This window comes from Hyperolius riggenbachi, chromosome 5, assembly GCF_040937935.1.
Source record: "Hyperolius riggenbachi isolate aHypRig1 chromosome 5, aHypRig1.pri, whole genome shotgun sequence".
NCBI lineage: Eukaryota > Metazoa > Chordata > Amphibia > Anura > Hyperoliidae > Hyperolius > Hyperolius riggenbachi.
The window spans coordinates 412,554,777-412,576,952 of NC_090650.1; the positions used below are offsets into that span (position 1 = coordinate 412,554,777).

At 46.4% G+C, this 22,176-nt stretch overlaps 1 protein-coding gene across 1 annotated transcript in view; it reads right to left on the reverse strand.

Annotated features, from left to right (window-relative positions):
- Nucleotides 1-21,467, reverse strand: part of SNTB1 (syntrophin beta 1) — a 159,022-nt gene extending 137,555 nt beyond the window's left edge. Inside the window, exon 1 of the mRNA XM_068237972.1 lies at nt 20,662-21,467. Coding sequence (XP_068094073.1) covers nt 20,662-21,196 — 535 coding nt within the window. The 5' untranslated portion in view covers nt 21,197-21,467. The remainder of the gene's footprint in view (nt 1-20,661) is intronic.
- Between the last annotated feature and the right edge of the window lie 709 nt (nt 21,468-22,176).

The window sequence follows — 22,176 nt, forward strand, 5'->3', positions numbered from 1 at the left end:
ATTGAGCATTTGTGGGACAAAGTCAAAAAATCACTTCAAAGCTGGGAAATGCCATCATCCAATCTGACCCAACTTAGAGCTGCCATTATGTCAGCATGGGCCAACCTTCCTCAGCAATGGTATCAGCATCTTGTTGGGTCCATGCCAAGAAGAATATCGGCTAAAATCAGAGCTAAAGGAGGTCCAACCCGTTATTAGAGGGTGTCTCTAATAATTGTTTGGCCACTCAGTGTAGCTATAGGAAGTGTTTCTGATGCTGAAACCAGGAAAAATAACATAGAAGTGGGTATCCTGAATAATTTACTGCATTCTACTATATGTCAGTATACAGTGCCTCTTTAAAAACTCACTGTCTATATAGCTTATGCATTGCCCCGCCTCTTATTTTCTCCCCAACTTAGAGCATATATGCTTCAAACTGGGGCAGTGCCTATGCGCAGCAGAGTGCTGTCCCTGTTGCCATGGTGATGTGTATCCTCCAGGCATCGGAAGTGTCAGACACGTCTTCAGCTTCTCTTGGGTTTCAGCAACATCAGCAATTTCTCCGAGAGCCAGACAGGAGAAATACCGACTAACAGCTTGTACAATTAGCTAACTGACTTGGGGGTTGATTCACTTTGTAGGGCGAGATCCCCACTCTTTGGCTCAATAGGCTGCCTGTCAAGTCAGCCTATTGGGCCAATCAAAGTGCGGAGATCTCATCCTACAAAGCCACTGGACCTGACAGGGTCCAAAGTGGGACAATTGGAGGAGCAGCTGTTAGTTTTTGGGGTAGCGGGAGTAAGTTAGTAGTGCATGCTACAGTAGTAGCATGCCTACTTTGAACATTTTACTTGCGCTGCCACACTAAGCTGCGCTGCTTGAGCAGTGTAGCTTAGAGAATTAACCCCTACCGATTTGTATGTGAGCCAGATGCAGCCATCAAAAGAGCCACATCTGGCTCCCGAGCCATAGGTTCCCTACCCCTGACTTTAGATTGTAAGCTCACAAGGGCAGTGTAACGATCGGTGTCAGCACACAGAGAGAATCTGATTATTGGTGATCTGCAGTATCACCAAGAATACAGATATGTACCTGATTATTGATGATCTGCAGAATCACCAATAATCCAAGTATAACTAACCTCTGGACACCTATATAGTGTGAGTGTTTGGTGCAACAGTAATGACTTTGAGTGGGACCACCCGAGGTGCAGGTGGTCCTTGGTAGTATAGGAAATACCTCCTTCTGGGAAGTGCAAAAACCTTCCAGCAGCCTGAGGGATCCAAAGGGGTAGAGCCCCAGGCTGGATAGCAGGAAGAACCTGTGGCTGGATGACACCTGGAAGGTGGGTGTCACAAGCAGGTCTAGAGACTAATCTCTCAATGGAGAGGGATAGCTCTCAAGGTCGTGCAAGCCAGGTCGGCAACACACGGACAGATAAGGTACAGAGACAGAAGGCTGATTCGTTAACCAAGGGCAGGCAGGGTTGGCAACAGGTAATCAGATATGCGTAGGTACCGAATCAGAAAGCAGAGGGATAGTCAGGAATGCAATAGGTCATAACAGATATCAAACAATGCCTAGTCTTGGGTGTGAGGTCCGTGGTCTCAACACCCTGGAACTAGTCTGAAGTATAATACAATGATAACACAGAATCCCTAGTCTTGGGTGTGAGGTCCGTGGCCTCAACACCCTGAAACTAGTCTGAAGTATACCACAATAATAACACAGAAGTAATCTGGCTCAGTGTGAATTCCCAGGTCCTTCTGGTTCTAACACACTGTGGGATCTGACTATGGTCTGAGTGCTTTCACGTAAGTGTTCGCAACGGCAGACAACTTGAGACTGACCAGCAGTAACTATATATAGAGCGGCGCTCCCCGGCGCCACCCATAACCGATCAACTAATAGTCACTTGCTCAGAGGTCAGCTGACCAACCTGGTCAGCTGATCCCTCCTCGTTTGTCATAAAGGTTCTGCCTCTCAGCGCGCGCGCGCGTATTCCTCAACCTGTGTGAACTAACAGACCCAGCCACACCAGATGCACGCTACTGCGTGCAAACCGCCGCGCTAGACGCGGAATCAGCCGCCTTGCTGCTAGCACACGCGGCGGCTTTTCCGCGATCTATTACAGGCAGGCCTTCATTTTGTCATTTGTGCTTTTGCTGGGTGTTTTGTTAGACATAAAGTTCACTAAGCTTAACTCCTGTCTTAAAGACAACCTGTACTGAGTAAAATTATTTAAAATAAACACATGAGGTAACTTCAAATGAACATTACATAGTTACCTTGCCATCAGTTCCTCTATGAAGCTCACCATCTTCTTCTTACAGTGATCCCTTCCAGTTCTGACAACATTTTGTCAGAACTGAAATATATCAGTTGCTGTCAGTAACAGCTGAGAGGAGAACTGATGTGTCCATGTTTTCCTATGGCTCAAGTGGGCGATGTTACAGTTTAACAGTGTGCTGACCAGGAAGCTGCTATGGGGTAATAGCCATTTTCAAAATGGAGGATGGAGAATCCCACTGATCACAGTGGACAAACAGGATGCAGGAGAGGAAAAATAGATTGAGGAGCAGACTACACAGGAGGTAAGTATGACTTGTGTATGTTTATTTTGACTTTTAATGTTCAGTTCAGGTTTTCTTTAAATAACTCTTCTGAGCTGTTTTACAGTTATCACCATGGTGATATAATTGTGATAACTGTAAAACAGTCAGCTCAGAAGAGTTATTAAAGACAGGAGTTAAGTTTAGTGAATTGAGGCCAATGTATTAGTCAGGGCTGTGGAGTCGGTCCAAAAATCCACCGACTCCGACTCCTCAGTTTAGGATTCCACCGACTCCGACTCCTCGACTCCGACTCCTCTAATTTGCATATTACAATTTTATTGATTAAAAGTATGTAACATGAAATTCGTCTCTTAACTGCCAACGCTTAGGAATTTTACAAGACAACTGAAGTGAGAAGGATATGTAGACTACTATATTTATTCCCTTTAGACTAAAACTAGTCCTTGGTAAGAGTACTTGTAAAAGGTACAAACCGGAACAAAGAACATCTATCAGGCCCTAGGCAATGTAAGTGTGGGTACATGTAAGAATGATGTGCAGGTACTCTGCAGGGGAATGAGGAGATTGTAAACAGACAACACCTCTGTGTTCAATGTGCACAGCATTCTCAGTGGATTCCCTGCAGCTCTGTGGGGAGTGCATATGTAGAGTATAGTACTACTGTGTAACAAAGTAAACCTGAGACAGATGAAATTACAGTTTTATACATACCTGGGGCTTCCTCCAGCCACCTTCAGGATAATCAGTCCCTCGTTGACCTCCTCCACCACCTGGATCTTCTGCTATGAGTCCAGGTACTTGAGTCAGTCGGGCGTAGTGCGCATGCACACACTCCGCCGCCAGGAGCATACTAACAAACACAGAACAAACAAACACAGAACATTTATATCGCGAACTCAAAGCGCCAGAGCTGCAGCCACTAGGACGCACTCTATAGGCAGTAGCAGTGTTAGGGAGACTTGCCCAAGATCTCCTACTGAATAGGATCAGGCTTACTGAACAGGCAGAGCCGAGATTCGAACCCAGGTCTCCTGTGTCAGAGGCAGAGCCCTTAACCATGACACTATCCAGCCACTGATACACTGATACTACACCTGTGCAGCACTATTGCGCAGGTGCAGAATGTTCCTGGCTGTGGGAGTGGCATGCGGCCGGACAGCGCTGACTGGCTGAATTACCAGGACTCATAGCAGAAGATCCGGGTGGTGGAGGACAGCGAGGGACTGATTAGCCTGAAGCGGGCTGGAGGAAGCCCCAGGTATGTATAAAACTTTACTTTTCATCCGTCTCAGTTACTCTTTAATTTGTAGTCACCAAACCAAATTTTAACAACATATCAAATTATTTGATTTCATCAGCAAAGGGAGTGCATACATTTGCATAAATCAGCATCAATGCAGAATTATTTCCATCTCGTTGACCATCTCTAATAGTGACACAGCTACACATCATCTTTATTCTTACAGCATAGATGTTATTTAGTATATATAAGAGATTCCTGTGTACACTTCATATATACAGTCACAATCAGATATGTATATCTGACCTTAAAAATACGGGGACTGCTTTATTGAAGCAGCACAAGTAACTAATTTTGATTGGTTTATTTCATTTTTGAGGACTAAGCACAGCTATTACTGTATATATACTGTATATATACATTATTTTTAATGACTATTATCTGAGAAATAGAACATTTTATCATATTTTCTATTTTAATTACAGTTACAAATTCATTAGGAGTCGGAGTCGGTGCATTTTTTCCCGACTCCGACTCCAGGCACCCAAAATTGCCCGACTCCACAGCCCTGGTATTAGTCGAGGTGACATTTCTGATGTCTACCAACTCTACACATTTGCTACTGTGTACTGCACCATGGAAGATGACGGCAGTCCCGGCACTATATAAATGGCAACAATAGTAACACTATGCGCACAACCATGTTTTTTCTTTTACCTCCCACCCCCTTTCACCAAGTTTCGCAGTAACAGTACATCAGGCTGGCTGTCTTCTGCTTCTGGAATATCAGAAGTTGTTCAGTTGATTCTTATTGGTCCATTGGACACATTGCGACTCCCATAAATGGGAACCTTCACAGGAATCATCGCTGTTGTATTATTTTGTCTGTTTAATCTCCGTTGGCATCACACAATTCCATATTATAGATCACAGTGTGGGTGTCTTATTATTATTTCTGTCCCCATTAATGCTCCACTGTGAGTGCACAACACAGCAAATGAAGTCCATTGAATATAAAGACCCCCCTGGGCACTCATTACCTTACTGAACACGCAAGCAGAAATACACCACATCATTATTACCAGCTACTTACTAAGTAGTTGTGTTTGCCTTTTTATTTATTTTTTTTTTTTTTTAAAGGGTCGACTCCACCCTAAATAGACAAATGGGCTTTCGAGGGTTGCTGACAATCTGACTTCTGTGTTGGGGGCTTTCACAAATTTTAGGGGCTCCTGTGCAAAGCCCCCCAGTATCTGCTGAATGTTCATATTACCATATATTACAGAGAAACCAACAGCAACACTGGGAGCTCTATACACAGTGGCTTAGCAAAAGGGGGTGCAGAGGTTGTGACTGCATCAGGGCCCTTGGGCCAGAGGGGTCCCGAGGGGCCCTCTCTCGATGGCAGTATTAGGGCTTTATTGGTCCGGTGCTAGTAATGATCACTTCTATGGATGCTTTGAATAGTAGTAATCACTAACAAGCTGTTCCCTATCCCCTTCTTGTACCTCTAATACTGTGGTTGTCCTTGGCAGGTTTTGGTGCGTCGTAGAATTTCATTGGTGCATTGGCATTTTGAAACTGCATAAAATGACTTTAAAATTTACATCAACTCAGAGTTATTTCCATCTCATTGGTCATGGTCATCCCTCATAATAGATCCTGAATGGAAACAAACTCGTGCGGCCGGTGCTCATATGAACCAGCTCTTACACTAGGCTGGATTGCGTACTGGCTACGGGCTCTGACACGGGTGACCAGGGTTCGAAACTTTGCTCCTGCTGTTCAGTAAGCCAGCACCTATTCAGTAAGGAGTCCTTGGTCAAGACTCCCTAACACTGCTACTGCCTATAGAGCCCACCCTAATGGCTGCAGCTCTGGTGCTTTGAGTCCACCGGGAGAAAAGCGTAATATAAATGTTCTGTGCCTTGTCTTACACTAAGATCAGCTTAGTTGGAACAGCCAATAGGGATAGAGCTCACCCTGGCGTGCGTATTCATGCTGGGATTTGGGCACGCTTTTGCAAACTACTGAGCACAAGAAGTTCTCCCATCACTAAAAATAAGCTGCACTGAGCAAGAGCCCCTGTTATTCATTTTCTACCACTGAACAGCTTCATTAAAGGGGCACTACAGCGAAAAACTGTAAAATTTTAAATATGTGCAAACATATACAAATAAGAAGTACATTTTTTTCCAGAGTAAAATGAGCCATAAATTACTTTTTTCCTATAATGCTATCACTTACAGTAGGTAGTAGAAATCTGACAGAAGTGACAGGCTTTGGACTAGTCCATCTCTTGATAGGGGATTCTCAGCATGGCTTTTATTCTTTAAAAAGATATTTCTGAAAAAGGATTTAAACAATGATGCTGGCCAGCTTCCCTGTTCCCTACACAGTTTTTTGGCAGTTGGACAGAGCAACTGTCATTTGCTAAGTGCTTTTGAAAATAAATATATCCCTGAGAATCCCCTATAAAGAGATGGACTAGTCCAAAACCTGTCACTTCTGTCAGACTTCTACTACCGACTGTAAGTGACAGCAACATAGGAGAAAAGTAATTTATGGCTCATTTTACTCTGGAAAAAATGTACTTTTTATTTGTATAGGTTTGCACATATTTTACATTTCACTTTTTTTCGCTGTAGTGACCCTTTAATTCACAGCAAACTTGTTGCTTGCTGATTAGAGTCTCTATTAGGAACCCTGTAAAAGAACTGTGATGTATATGATTACACGTAAAGCAAGCTGAAATGAGGCAATGTATAGAGATGGACATAAGGAATCAGATTTAGCAGGAAGTGCAGGAAGGAAAGCGCTGAGGTTCCGCTTTCCATATGACCGAACAGCCTCCATTTTGTTGCTCAGGCCCTGATAGAGAGGAACAGGAAGCAATCCCCCTCGTGTGACACCAGCGGCAGCGCTGCAGGCTGATCCAGGGGCTTTTTTGGTCGTGGTTTTACACATTTAGAAACTTTATGAAGGCCAATCTATGCTTCTCTTCTCACGCTACAAAAATAAACTCCAACATCCTTCAATGACTTCTGCTTTTCAGACGCTTCTCCATTCCTTCCCATCACTCCGGAATACAATCTCTGTGACAAGAGGGCCATCGTCACAGATTTATTACAATGAGTGTGGAGGAAAATCAACCGCAACCCAGATCTCTGGCCACATCCTGTCTGCACTTTCTCAACTAACTCTGCCCATTAACGGTACAACCTCTGGAACAATCGACCGTCCAATTGATTAAGTGCCCTTAAAGTGAATGGGAACCGCATTTAAAAAAAATGAAGCACATACTTACCTAAGGAGAGGGAAGGCTCTGGGTCATATAGAGCAGGGCTGCCCAATAGGTCCATCGCGATCTACCGGTAGATCGCGACCGCCTTCTCAGTAGATCGCAGCCTCTTGGCCGCGTCTCAATAAATTTTGCGGGGAGCAGCTCATCATGTTTAGCTGCCGGCCAATAAGAATGTCGGGGAGAAGACGCGGTGAGCAGAGAGGGAGGAGAGAGGCGGCGTGGCCGCTACGTCATGGCTGCCCCCAGCCATGACGTAGCAGCCGCGCGTCTCTCTCCTCCCTCTCTCCTCGCCGCGTCTTCTCCCCGACATTCTTATTGGCCAGCGACTTGCCTGCCGGAGGCTCCAGGAGTCCAGAGGACCCTGGCTAACCTACGCTGCAGGTGCATATACCTGGCTAACGTACACTGAGGGCCCCTATACCTGGCTAACCTACACTGAGGGCCCGTATACCTGGCTAACCTACACTCAGGGCCCCTATACCTGGCTAACCTACACTGAGGGCCCGTATACCTGGCTAACCTACACTCAGGGCCCCTATACCTGGCTAACCTACACTGAGGGCCCCTATACCTGGTTAACCTACACTGGGGGCCCCTATACCTGGCTAACCTACACTGAGGGCCCCTATACCTGGCTAACCTACACTGAGGGCCCCTATACCTGGCTAACCTACACTGGGGGCCCATATACCTGGCTAACCTACACTGGGGGCCCATATACCTGGCTAACCTACACTAGGGGCCCATATACCTGACTTACCTACACTGAGGGCCCATATACCTGGCTAACCTACACTGAGGGCCCCTATACCTGGCTAACCTACACTGGGGGCCCATATACCTGGCTAACCTACACTAGGGGCCCATATACCTGACTTACCTACACTGAGGGCCCATATACCTGGCTAACCTACACTGAGGGCCCATATACCTAGCTAACCTACACTAAGGGCCCATATACCTGGCTAACCTACACTAAGGGCCCATATACCTGGCTAACCTATACTGAGGGCACGTAACCTATGCTGCAGGCACATATACCTGGCTAACCTACGCGGGGTGGGCGGGCGGGGGGGGCGCGTGCTTAGCATTTGGGACGTTGGTAGATCTCCTGGCCTCGGCAAATTTTAAAGTAGCTCGCGAGCCGAAAAAGTGTGGGCACCCCTGCTATAGAGCCTTCCGTCTCCTCTCTCGGTGCCCTCTATCCTGTGCTGGCTCCCCCCCCCCCCCCGTTTCAATCCTCCGCTGAAAGGGTATTTGGAAGTCTTCGGGAGCCGTGTCCTCCTGAAGACGTGCAGCTCCATACTGCACAGGCGTGAGCGTGCTTGCGCAGGCGCAGTACAGGGCCGCCCTTTTTCAGGAGCACTCGGGCTCCCTGAAGACTTCTGAAGCCTCCTTCAGCAGGGTAAAGCAGTATTTGACTAATTTAGTCAAATACTGGTACCGGGCGAGCCAGCACTGTAACGAGGGGACCAGGAGAGGAGCGGTAAGGCTCTATAGGACCCAGAGCCTTCCCTCTTCTTGGGTAAGTATCTGTCTCATTTTTGTAAATGCGGTTCCCATTCACTTTAATAGTGCCGATTGACAATGAATGATCACTCTACAGATTAAGGCTCCCTGCACACTGCAAATCCGATTTGCGATTCTGATTTTCCCTGAATGCTATCAACAGAAAAACGCAGAAAAAAATGCAGCATGCAGTAATGATTAAACTAAATGGCTTTAGTTTAGCCCATAGATGATACGACAGACACAGAAGCCATAGAAGTCAGTGTTCAGCAATCCATTACAGCAAGTTATGTGCAGGAGAAGCAGACAATCGCAGTCAGCAGCAATGAAACCCACATCATGACTAACAACAGAATTCCCATAATAACAATAAACACACACCACACAATTAACGTTTGTGGCTAAATAAAGGCTGTGAGTTGTATAATTGGTTATTACCAAAGCAACACTTAAATATCCACTGATAACAACTTAGATAACCAAATCATTTTTAACTTTCTATCGCTTTGTTAAATCATTCAGCATAAACCATTATCTGCCTGTCCCAATCAGCCCAGACTTGTCACAGGTCCAATCTGCCTTGCAAATATCATGGGCGGAAAACCCAAACTAGCAACTAGGCGAACCCTTAAAGGACAACTGTAGAGAGAGGGATATGGAGGCTGACATATTTATTTCCTCAATACCAGTTGCCAGGCCCTCCTGCTGATCCTCTGCCTCTAATACTATTAGCCATAGCCTCTGAACAAGCATGCAGCAGATCAGGTGTTTCAGACATTATTGTCAGATCTGACAATATTTGCTGCATGCTTGTTTCTGGTGTGATTCAGGCACTACTGCAGCCAAATAGACCAGCAGGGCTGCCAGGCAACTGGTCTTGTCACTAACTGTCCCTCAAAGGAGCTCACAATCTAATCCCTACCATTGCCATATGTCTATATTATGTAGTGTAAGTACTGTAGTCTAGGGCCAATTTTAGGGGGAGCCAATTAACTTATCCGTATGTTTTTGGGATGTGGGAGGAAACCGGAATACCCGGAGGAAACCCACACAGACACGGAGAGAACATACAAACTCTTTGCAGATAGTGCCCTGGCTGGGATTCGAACCAGGGACCCAGCGCTGCAAGGCGAGAGAGCTAACCACTACGCCATCGTGCTGCCAGTTGTCCTTTACCCTCTGCTAAGCCTTACCTGACTGACCCTGAGTCGCAGGGCTGCCCCAATCCCATGGGGGCCATTCCTAATGGTATGTTCACCTCGTACTCTAATTCGTACGTAAGCCCTAGCAGGAATTTTGAGAGTGCTCGAAATATAAGCCCTACCCCAAAAGTAAGCCCTAGGTGCAGTAAGGGGAAAACATATGGCAACTCATGGTCTCACGAGTGGTACCATGGCTCCGTCATTGGGCCAATCACTGCACTCACTATTACTCTGCAAATGCAGTGATTGGCCCAATAACAGAGCCATGGTCCCGCCTGCCAGATCATCTGCTCCAGTAGAAACACTAGTTGCTGTACTTCTTCCCCATAGACTGAAGTTCGGGGATACAGCGGAATGAAGTTGGGGGGAGGAAGAGAATGCAGGGGGATACCAGAAGGACATGATGGACAGCGGAAGACACAGCAGAGGACATGGAGGATATAGGGGGACACAGGAGGATAGGGGGACATATGTACAGAGGGGGACACCAGGAGGACAATAAAAGTACAAGGTGGACACAGAGGCACACAAGAGGTGGATCCAGCAGAGGTAGAGGCGGCACAGTGGGGAAAGCAGGAGTAAACACAGCACAGGAACATGTGTGTTCATAGAAATATAAGACATCCCCTGAAAATAAGCCCTAGCACATCTTTCGGTGCAAAAATTAATATAAGACGCCGTCTTATTTTTGGGGAAACACGGTAGTATTTTCCAGGGCTGTGGAGTCGGAGTTGGAGTCGGAGTTGAGGAGTCGGAGCAATTTTGGGCACCTGGAGTAAAACTGAGGAGTCGGAGTCGGGAGTCAGATGATTTTTGTACAAAATCCACAGCCCTGTTAATTATTAGACTAAGGAGTCAGAATCATTTTGGGTACCTGGAGTCGGAGTCGTGGTTTCATAAACTGAGGAGTTGGAAGATTTTTGTACCAACTCCACAGCCCTGGTATGTTCCATGAGTTCAGCATCAGAAACTGCATCTATATATTACTGTACATTGAATGTAGCCCTGCTCTCTGTGATTCTTAGCCTAGGCTGATTAGCTTTGCAGAATTCCCCCGCCCTCCACATTATGGGAGACGAGGTATATTTTGTACTGGCTTTGGAATTTTCAGACACAACTATTTCAGAATGTAAATTAGGAAGAAGAAAAATTTTGCAATGGGCAGAAGCTGTCTAAATACTGTAAAATCTCGTTATAGTAAACTCTAATATAGCAAACCTCTGGATATAGTAAACACAGTCCTCCGGTCCCAGCAAATGCGTCTAAATAAACATAGTAAACTACTTTTCCTGGTTCCTTGGAGTTTACTGTAAAGGGGTTCTACTGTAATTCCTAAATTAATATTGTAAAAAAAATAAGTACGGTAATGTTATCCCTAAAGTTATTTTCACAACAGTCTCTGAAGTGTGAGAGGGATATGGAGGCTGCCATATTTGTTTCCATTTAAGCAATACCAGTTGCCTGGCTAACCTGCTGATCCCCTGCCTCTAATACTTTTAGCCATAGCCCCTGAACAAGCATGCAGCAGATTAGGGGTTTTTGACATTATTGTCAGATATGACAAGATTTACTGCATGCTTGTTTCTGGTGTGATTCAAACACTACTACAGCCAAATAGATCAGCAGAGCTGCCAGGAAACTGATATTGCTTAAAAGGCTACTGAAGTGAGAGGTAAATGGAGGCTGCCATATTATTTCCTTTCAAACAATACCAGTAGCCTGGCAGTGCTCCTGGTCTATTTAGTTGCAGTAGTGTCCTGAATCGCACCAGAAACAAGCATGCAGCTAATCTTGTCAGATCTGATAATAATGTCAGAAACACCTGATCTGCTGCATGCTTGTTCGGGGTCTATGGCTAAATGTATTCAAGGCAGAGGCTCAGCAGGATAGCCAGGCAACTGGTATAGCTTAAAAAGAAAATAAATATGGCAGCCTCCATATCCCTCTCGCTACAGTTGTCCATTAACAGGAAATAAATATGGCAGCCTCCACATCCCTCACACCTCACTTTAAGACACTCTAGAGCTCCCCTTTAAGCCCTATAGAGGGACTGACAGTAGGTGGGTGTGTTGCAGAGCAGCTTATGGTTGGAATAAAGTGCACATGAAACCAGGCGTCTGATTGGTTGCCACAGACAACACCTACAGCTTCCTCTCCTGGAGGCTGGGTGAGTCAGCAGCAGCACGTGTCCTGCAGCCTCCCATGTCCTGCAGATGAGGGGAACACGCAAATCAGCTCTGTGCTGTGGAGAGATGAATGCAGCTGATAATCAATCTCACCTACCCTCTCAGTGAAGTAACCCAGTGACCGGCTCACTGTCTTACTGACAGGAGTAACTGTCACAGCATGCGTCTACCACACACTGACCTGGGCTGAGCTGCTGGCAAGACAATGTTTAGGAAGCCAAAACTGACCACCTTCTAAAAATGCTGCTTAAAGGACCACTATTGCGAAAATCGTAACATTTAAAGTACATGTAAACATATACAAATAAGAAGTACATTTCTTACAGAGTAAAATGAGCCATACATTACCTTTCTTAGTAGAAATCTGACAGAACCTACCAGCCCATCCCCTCATGGGGGATTCTAAGAGTTTTCTTTATTTTCAAAAGCACTTAGGGCTGGTTCACACGGGCGTCAGCGTTCGGGACTCGGCATTAAATGCTCCCAATCAAGTGAATGGGAGTGTTTATACCAAGCTTTAACTGGTGTTTGTGCAAATGCGGCGTTCAGATCACGATTTTCCCTGGCGTTCGAGGTGACCCTGGATGCTACATGTAGCCTACTGGGGAAGTTAACTGCCGTGGCAACTGAAAGCTGCCGAAAGCAAAAACTCACCGCAGGCAATGTGAACTACCCCATAGACTTTCATTGCCCAAGCGGTGGGCTGCGGTAAAATGCAGCATTGCTCCAGTGTGAAAGGCCCCTAAAGGACAACTGAAGGGAGAAGAATATGGAAGCTGCCATATGTATTTCCTTTTAAACAATGCCAGTTGCCTGGCAGCCCTGCTGATCTATTTGGCTGCAATACACCAGAAACAAGCATGCAGCTAATCCTGTCAGATCTGACAATAATGTCAGAGACACCTGATCTGCTGCATGCTTGTTCAGGGTCTATGGCTAATAGTATTAGAGACAGAGGATCAGCAGGGCTGCCAGTCAACTGGTATTGCTTAAAAGGAAATAAACATGGCAGCCTCCATATACCTTTCACTTGAGGTGTCCTTTTAACCACCTGCCTAATATTCTGAACACATCCCCCATTAAATGCTAAAGCAAGCCCGGGGGCATAGATTTCACAAGACCACTGAAATGCTCAGTGCTATGTGGTGCCAAGATAGTATCAGCATATCCTTCGAGATAAACCCAAAGTGAAAGTAATACTCTAATACTAAAAGTCCCTGTCCCAGAATAGGCAGCAGATCAGATGCAGTGACTCTGGAGTGACTCCGCTGGCTGGATGCTTGTTACAGGTGTATGGCTCAAACACAGCTAAAGCCAAACAGCTCACATGGCAGCCAGGCAACTGGCATTGTGTATAAGGGAGTGAAGATCACTAAAATAACCAAAAACAGGGGAAAAGGGAGAGGAGAAAAGAAAGAGTATGTCGCCATTTTAAATTCTATAAAGATCAAGCTGGTAGCTTTTTGTTTATTTGGGGGGTGGTAATTTTTTTTTATCAAGAAGGTAGAATTTAGCTTTCTAAACTCTTTGCCGCATGCAGTGAGAGAAATATACAAGTCTGGAAAACTGCTCTGGCACTTTAAAGTGTACCAGAGATGTAGATTAAGAAAGATTTGATATATGTTCTTTTTTATTTCCCATATCCAGTTTACTTTAAAGGGGAACTTCAGCCTAAAAAAACATACTGTCATTAAAGAGAACCCGAGGTGTGTTTAAAGAATGTTATCTGCATACAGAGGCTGGATCTGCCTATACAGCCCAGCCTCTGTTGCTATCCCAAACCCCCCTAAGGTCCCCCTGCACTCTGCAATCCCTCATAAATCACAGCCGTGCTGTGAGGCTGTGTTTACATCTGTAGTGTCAGTCTCAGCTGCTCCCCCGCCTCCTGCATAGCTCCGGTCCTTGCCCCCGTCCCTTCCCTCCAATCAGCAGGGAGGGAAGGGATGCAGGCGGGGACTGGAGTTCTGCAGGAGGCGGGGAGAGCAGCAGGCTGACACTATAGAGATAAACACAGCCAGCTCTGACAAGCTGTTTGTCAGCAGCGTGGCTGTGATTTATGAGGGATTGCAGAGTGCAGGGGGACCTTAGGGGGGTTTGGGATAGCAACAGAGGCTGGGCTGTATAGGCAGATCCAGCCTCTGTATGCAGATAACATTCTTCAAACCCACCTCGGGTTCTCTTTAAGTTACATTAGTTATGTTAATTAAAATAGATAGGTAATATACAGTATTAGTATAATCTTACCCATCCTTTTGGAAAAGAAAAGGCAAATGTTTGTGATTTCATGGGGGCAGCCATCTTTTTGGTTGAAAGGAGGTGACAGGGAGCATGAGACACAGTCCCAACTGTCCTGTGTCCTGATCACCCCCCTCCCAGCTGCCCGCACTAGGCTTCAAATCTCAAATTCAAAGTTAAAATAAATAAATAAATTGCACCAAAACAGCAGAATGAGAACAACATCAGAAATCCCATCATGCTTTGCACAGCATCAGGGGAGAAATGCCCGGGCAGTTTTCTTCTGTGCAGCTAAACATGAGGCTTGTGTAAGAAAAACAAAGTTGTTCTGATGCTGTGAAACTGTTAAAGAAAAAACAAGCCTTTTCAGTGCTGCTGAGTAGATTTTTAGTCTAGTTCACTTTAAACTTATGAATAAGGCTGTGAAGTTATCTGAGGCCACAGCAGCAGTGGCACGGGGGTCACCACTAGAACTAACAACGGCACTGCTAGCCTGTGGTTGCAGCATTGAATTCATTATTTATTTGAATTCTTAGGGTTGGTTCACACTGGGTGTTGAACCGGCATTAATCATGGCGCTTGGCATTTGTCCTTCAAACGCTGTCCATTCAAATGAATAGACAGCGTTGTAAACGTCTTTTCCTGTTGTTCTTGCAAACGCCACACTCAAACACCACCGAAAGCCCATGTAAACCAAGTCTGTTCCCTTTCATTCCCTTTTAAACCACAATGACAGTCACAGTGAGAAATGACACCAGTTCCAGCAGTTGTGGTCACGTGATTTCTCCAGACTACGGTCCACCATGCGACTCTGTTTGGCTCCAGAGGTCCGGGACTCCCCCAAGGCTGGGCCTGTGTAGGTTAACAGTGGGTGATGTCACTAGGCTGTCACGCAGTGTCCCTCTGCCAGGGTCAGCAGCTGGAGCAGTCATGTGACCACAATGTCGAGGAATGTCCGAGTTATGCAAGACAGTGGAGTTCCATAAAGTGTAAGCCCAGCCAAAACTTTTGGATAGTGTAGTGGTTGAAGAGGAACTCCAGTGAAAATAATGTAATAAAAAAGTGCTTCATTTTTACAATAATATATAAATGATTTAGTCAGTGTTTGCCCATTGTAAAACCTTTCCTCTCCCTGATTTACATTCTGACATTTATCACATGGTGACATTTATACTACTGGCAAGTAGAGATTTCGGCGAACACCTCACCCTGTACTACTTCCGGGTCGCTATGACCCGGAGTAGTACGGCTGCGCCGGCTCGGCGGTGCGTGTCCTAGATCGCGCTCCTGTTGCCGGGCACTTTCTGCGCATGTGTGTGACGTCATACGTCACGCTCATGCGCAGAGAGTGCCCGGCAACAGGCGCGTGATCAAGGACGCGCACCGCCGGGTCAACGCAGCCGTACTACTCCGGGTCATAGCGACCCGGAAGTAGTGCAGGCACATAGAGATTCGCCCACAAACAGTTCGGGCCATCTCTACTGGCTAGTGATGTCAATGGAAGGAGATGCTGCTTGTTTTTTTGGCAGTTGGAAACAGCTGTAAACCGCTATTTCCCACAATGCAATTAGGTTCACAGACAGGAAACTGTCAGAAGCATGGTCCTGACATCACACTGTGGGAGGGGTTTCACCACAATATCAGCCATACAGAGCCCCCTGATGATCCGTTTGAGAAAAGGTACAGATTTCTCATGGGAAAGGGGGTGTCAGCTACTGATTGGGATGAAGTTCAATTCTTGGCTACGGTTTCTTTTAAGGGCTCTGCCTCTGACACAGGAGACCTGGGTTCGAATCTCAGCTCTTCCTGTTCAGTAAGCCAGAACCTATTCAGCGAGGAGACCTTGGGCAAGACTCCCTAACACTGCTACTGTCTATAGAGAGCGCCCTAGTGGCTGCAGCTCTGGCACTTTCATTCCACAAAGAGAAAAGCACAATATAAACATTCTGTGTCTTGTCTACTTCATTTCATTTTTTGAGATGAAGAAAATAAAAAACGTACATCTTGGATTTAATTATGTTTGTGCCCCCATCAGAGAATGCTCTCCTTACTTCCTGCTGTCGTTGACCCGCCAGGAAAAGAAGGAAAATCTTGGGGATACAGATCACAATAAAAATATCTCAAAACACTAACCCTTCCCCTAACAGCTGGAATTTTTGCATTCTACTGTTGGTCTGCATTAAAGGACTCCTGAAGTGAGAGACACGTGGAGGCTGCAATATTTATTTGCTTTTAAACAATACCAGTTGCCTGGCAGTCCTGCTGATCTTTTTGGCTGCTGTAGTGTCTGAATCACACACCTGAAACAATCCAGTCAGACTAGTCAGAGCTCCTGATCTGCATGCGTGTTCAGGGTCTATGGCTAAAAGCATTGGAGGCAGATGATCAGCAGGATAGCCAGGTAATTTGCATTGTTTAACCCCCTCCCGACCACCTAACACTAATGGGCGGTGGGAGGGTGGTACCACCAGGACTGCCTAATGCCGATAGGTGTCAGGTCTTGGAGGCGGGGATCAGCGGGGAATCATGTGCGCATGCGCGAGCGTTCCCTGCAGAAACGCACAGCAGGGATCTCTCAACAGCCTGCCAGCCGCGAGGGGGGTAACGTTTTTTCACATTTTTAATGCTGAAAAATTAGGCTTATAGGCGAGTATATACAGTACTTACCATATGGAGTGTTTTAGAAACAGCTAACCGCAGACAATACATTTGAGTCCACAAAAACATACAATAACACAGCTGAATATCCCATATAAAAAAAACCTCAACTTTAATGTGTAACCACAAGGAAAGGCCACAAAAAGGACACAACATGAAGCTAATCTGCACTCTGCAGTAACTAGACCACAATGATAAAAACAAAACATGATATAACAAACAATATGTATTGTGACATGACAATAACTGATGAAGACATAATATTTGTACAACAGTCCATAACTACATTACGGTAATCTTGTGTAACCTGGACACTGAACGGTGCATGCACAAGCACAATTTATATTGCCCGCAGGGATCAGAAGTCAAACCTTCTGGTGTCAGTTTGGGCGAAACCAGTTGGGTGCCGCAATAGTGTGAGCCCCACGCAAGGATGATTCGGGGTTCCGGTAATAGCCGGACCCAAATTTACTTCTCCCTCTGAGTCGCTATGGCTTGGTGGGAAATAGCTTTTCAAGCTGCCGGGAATGTCAGCGGCAGCAGGCTGAGCCGTCATTCGGCTCACCCTGCGCCCATCTGACCGTAACCATACTTATGCAGTTCCCTGCAGACTTGTTGCTATCATAGGGGCTAGCGATGCATTCTGTTGCTATGTAGGGGAGGAGGGATGATGGCGTGGCCCACGATGAAGTGGCACAGAGAGAACAATGAGACTGGCCAGCACTCGGACGAGATGACCCGGCAGTCCAGAACTCTCACTGAAGCATCGGGGGAAGGTCAGGGGTTGCCACACACAAGCTACATTCTCAGCAGCGGCAGCCCCGACCAGCATAATTGCATAATATTAACTATGCGGGGCATTGGGTGGAGTTAGGCATATGAAAGGTGGATCAGACAAATATAATATAGGCATATCCAGGTGAAAATTATGGATAGGCATATATAGAGGGTGTCCCCCAGGCCAGATTTAGGGTTGGTTGTCCACTGCTAAACAGACCCCATGCATTCCAACCGCAAAAAAGATGGAGTTATTCACACTGGTCCACTGCGCCCAGCTTTGCCAGTGGCTTTTCTTCCAAAGCGCAAACCAGATTATTTTGGATTCTTTTGGACACTGGATGTGTAACCAGGGGCGTAGCTAAGGAGCTGAGGGCCCCAGTGCAGATTTTACATCCCCCCCCCACCAAGCACTTGATATGCCAAATCCTGCCAGTGGCAACTACAGAGTCAGAGGTGCAAGAAGTGGATGGGGAACGGTTTGTTAATGATTACTACTATTCAAAGCACCTATAGAAGTGATTATTACCAGCACAGGACCAATAAAGAGCTAATACTGTAGTTAAGGCCCCCTCCCCTTGGGGAGCTTTTGGTCAAAGGGCCCTGGTGCAGTTGCAACTTCAGCACCTGGTAATGCCACTTTGTGTAACCATAGAATGACAACCATTGGCCCCCATGTGTAGATCATGCCACTGAATGCCAGACTGTACAGCGTATCTGTTACAGTAAAGATCTGGAGCTACTTGGACAGCTTGTACAGCCCTACACTACGTCTTATGTCCACAATGCCGGGACGCTTTATAAGTGACAGCCCAGATTAATCCAGCACTATGGTGTGGGTACAAAAATCATCCAACTTTATGAAACCACCAACTCCAGGTATCCAAAATTTCTCTAACTCCACAGCCATTGCAGGGCTATGGAGTGGGTACAAAAATAAACTGACTAACACTCCGACTCCACAGTTTATGAAACCTCCGCCCAAAAATTGCTCCGACAACCAACTTTTCCACACCAGCGAATACACAGAAAAACCACACGTTTTCACAAATGTCACACAGGAACGTAGCCTTTGGATTTGTCATGTCCAGGTGAAGGTAATGTTAGTCATTTACAAGGGGGATTAGTTAGGGTTAGGATTAGACAAATTGCTGTAGAATTTTAAAGTGGACCTGAACTCTTGCACAGGACAAAAGGGAAAACATAAAGAAGTGCACCGTGTATGTATTTAGCCTGTCTCATTCACCCTCATCTGAGACTAAGCACAAGTGTAATTTGGTCTCTCAGCTGTGTCAGTTGGCTGCCATGGCAGGGCAGCTTAGGATGTTAACCTTATGTCTGCTTCCATGAAAGCAGGAAGTAAACACACTGCAGATTTTTTGCAGGATTTGTATCAGCTGTAACAAATGTTTTTTCTTTAAAGGTTATTATGCTGTTTCTTATCTTTTAGACCAGTGTTTCTCAACATTTTATTGGTATGTACAACTTTTAAAACCCTGCACTCGCCAAGTACCCCTTAACCAGGGCTGTGGAGTCAGTACAAAAATCTTCCGACTCCAACTCCGACTCCTCAGTTTATGAAACCACCGACTCCGACTTCGACTCCGGGTACCCAAAATGGCTCCGACGCCGACTCCTCAACTCCGACTTCTTAGTCTAATACTTACCAGGGCTGTGGATTTTGTACAAAATCATCCGACTCCCGACTTCCGAAGTTTATGAAATCACAGACTTCGACTCCAACTCCGACTCCAGGTACCCAAAATTGCTCCAACTCCGATTCCACAGCCCTGCCCCTATCACAGGAAACATTTTCACAAGTGCCCCATGACAAATAAATATTTAATTGTAGTACATAATTTGTTCCAAACAATTTCCATGCATTTACTATTCCTTTTAATTAGCTAAAATACTAATTTGGTGGTATTTAAATAAGAGTTATAATTTTCTAAAACTCTAAATTTGTTACTCTTGGGCCCAAGTACCCCCTGGAACCATCAGAAGTACCCCCTGGGGTACACATACCACATTTTGAGAACCTATGTTTTAGAGCAGAGAGGAAGTTCTGAGTTCAGGTCCGCTTTAAGGTGCATCTCAACGATATAATCTTGATTTACGATCTTACCAAATCTACCTAGTAGAAGGGTAAACTGACTACATATACTCTGAATGGATAGTTACCGGTACGTAGACCCTCTCATTACATAGAATTGGTATGATTGCACTATCAAGATTGTACCATTAATAGGCACCTCTAGAAAAAAACTCAAAATATTTGCTGCCAGCTGAATTTGTAAAAAGATTGGGCTCGTGGGGTCTGTCCAGCACTGGTGTCGTTTTTGTGCCCAGGCAACTGCTTCCATAGGGGACACCTGGGCAACTGCCTGAGCCACCAAGGTAGCCACCAGCCCCAAAGTTGGGGACTTTAATTGTACAACAACTTTATCATTATCGCAGCACCAATATCTAAGGCCCCCCACATTTATTTTTGCCCCTGGCCCCTCTATATGTAAAACCATTACTGTTTCATGCCATAAATCCCAGCCAGGTCAATATCTGTAAGGAGTTTGTATGTTCTCTGTGTCTGCGTGGGTTTCCTCCGGGCATTCCGGTTTCCTCTCACATCCCAAAAACATATTGATAAGTTGTTTGGCTTCCCCTAAATTGGCCCCAAGACTACAATACATACACTACATGGTACATACATAGAAATATGAATATGGTAGGGATTAGACTGTGAGCCCCTCTAAGGGACAGATTAAGCGACAAGGCAAAATACTCTGTACAGCGCTGCGGAAGATGTCGGCACTATATAAATAATAATAAACCATATCAAAATTGCACTAAGCCCAAAATACTATTTTGGCATCAAAAACAACATACTGCAAAGTGCCCGACTGTCATTCAAAACTTTGCTAACTTTGCAGAGTAGTGGCTGAGCCCTGCCCACCATGCCAGTAGAAGTGCCCCCTGCATCAAAACTCCAACTCACCCTCCAAGATCACCTCCTTGCCAGCCTTCTTCAGCGCTTGGACCGCCTCATCATGAGTGGCATCCCGCAAGTCCACACCGTTGACGGTCAGGATAGCGTCCCCCACGTAGAGCGACTGCGTCTGGTCGGCCGCCAACCCCTTGAAGATCTTGCTGATAAGGATGGGCATCTTGTTCTCCTTGCCCCCCTTGATGCTGATGCCCAGACCACCCAACTCATGCTTGACCACCTTCACCGCCCTCTTCTTGTTGGCGATGGCCTCGGGGACCTGCTCTGGCATCTCGGTGACGGTGAGGGCGCTCCGGACCCCCTTGGGGCTACCGGGGTCCTGCAGCAACTGCTGCTCAGTAGGGATCCTGAAGGAACCATTGGTGATGCCATTGGTGCTGATGCCAGCTGCTGCTCCCCCTGCCTCCTCGCTGCTGCCACTCAGCACCAGGCTGTCCCCACACAAGTTGGTGGCAACTTTATGCCACCTGTCCCTGACCAGGACCTCCAGGCTGCCACCCTGCTGCTGCCCCCGGGCTACAGCCATGCCCGCATCTCCGGAGTGCTCAGCAGGACTTTGCTCGGGGAGGCGACACCAAACTGGGAAATAGTTTTAGTGCCAACTACTGGCTGTGCGAACGCTGAGCCCCGGCCGGGGGGAGGAGCAGAGGAGCCGAGCACACAAAGTGCAGCAAATAATAACGCATCTGCCGGGAGAGGGGAGGAGGGGGGGCGCAGGGGACCGGCTGCCTGACTCCGGACAGGCAAGGGCAGCAGCGCGGGCTGCGAGGGGTTAACCCAGGGGGACGCGGCGCTGCATTTCATTGAGGAAAAAGGAGCTCGGCGGCGAGGAGAGCGGCCGGCGCGGCAGCGGCATCTTGCGGCAGGATTTAGGTACTGCAGCTCCGCACCTTCTCTGCGCGTCTGCGGAAGCAGCACGAACTGGTAAACTTTGGTAGCTGCACGGGTGACCCTCAGCCCTCAAGGGCACCTCTAAGCGGACCTGTCACTTCTGTCAGCCTCACCAGATAAGAATCATTGGAGCACACGCTGAAACTCCCCCCCCCCCCCCCAACCTTGAAGTGTTCAACTTTTCCTTGTTATTAAAGTGCACCTGTAGCGAAAAAAGTGATACTTAGAACTCATGGAGAAGCATTTGATCAGCTGATAGATTTGTAAGGTCCTGATTTGCTGTGATGACTTCCTGGTTTAACAAATCAGGACCAGCAAATCAGAACCTCATAAATCTATCAGCTGATCAAATTGATCACAAGCATTGCCTAGGGCCCATTCACACCAGGGCGATTACCGCTAATCGACGGAGATCACCAGCGCTTTTTAAAGGGCTACTGCAATAAAAACTAATTGGCAGTGATCTCACTGGCGCGATTGTCGTCGATTCGCGATTAGCAGTGATCGCCAAATACGCTACCTGCAGCATTTTCTCACAATTTTAGAGCGATTATGATTACAATGCTAAAAAAAGCGCTAATCACAATCGCTCAAAAAATGCGATAGTGTACAGTT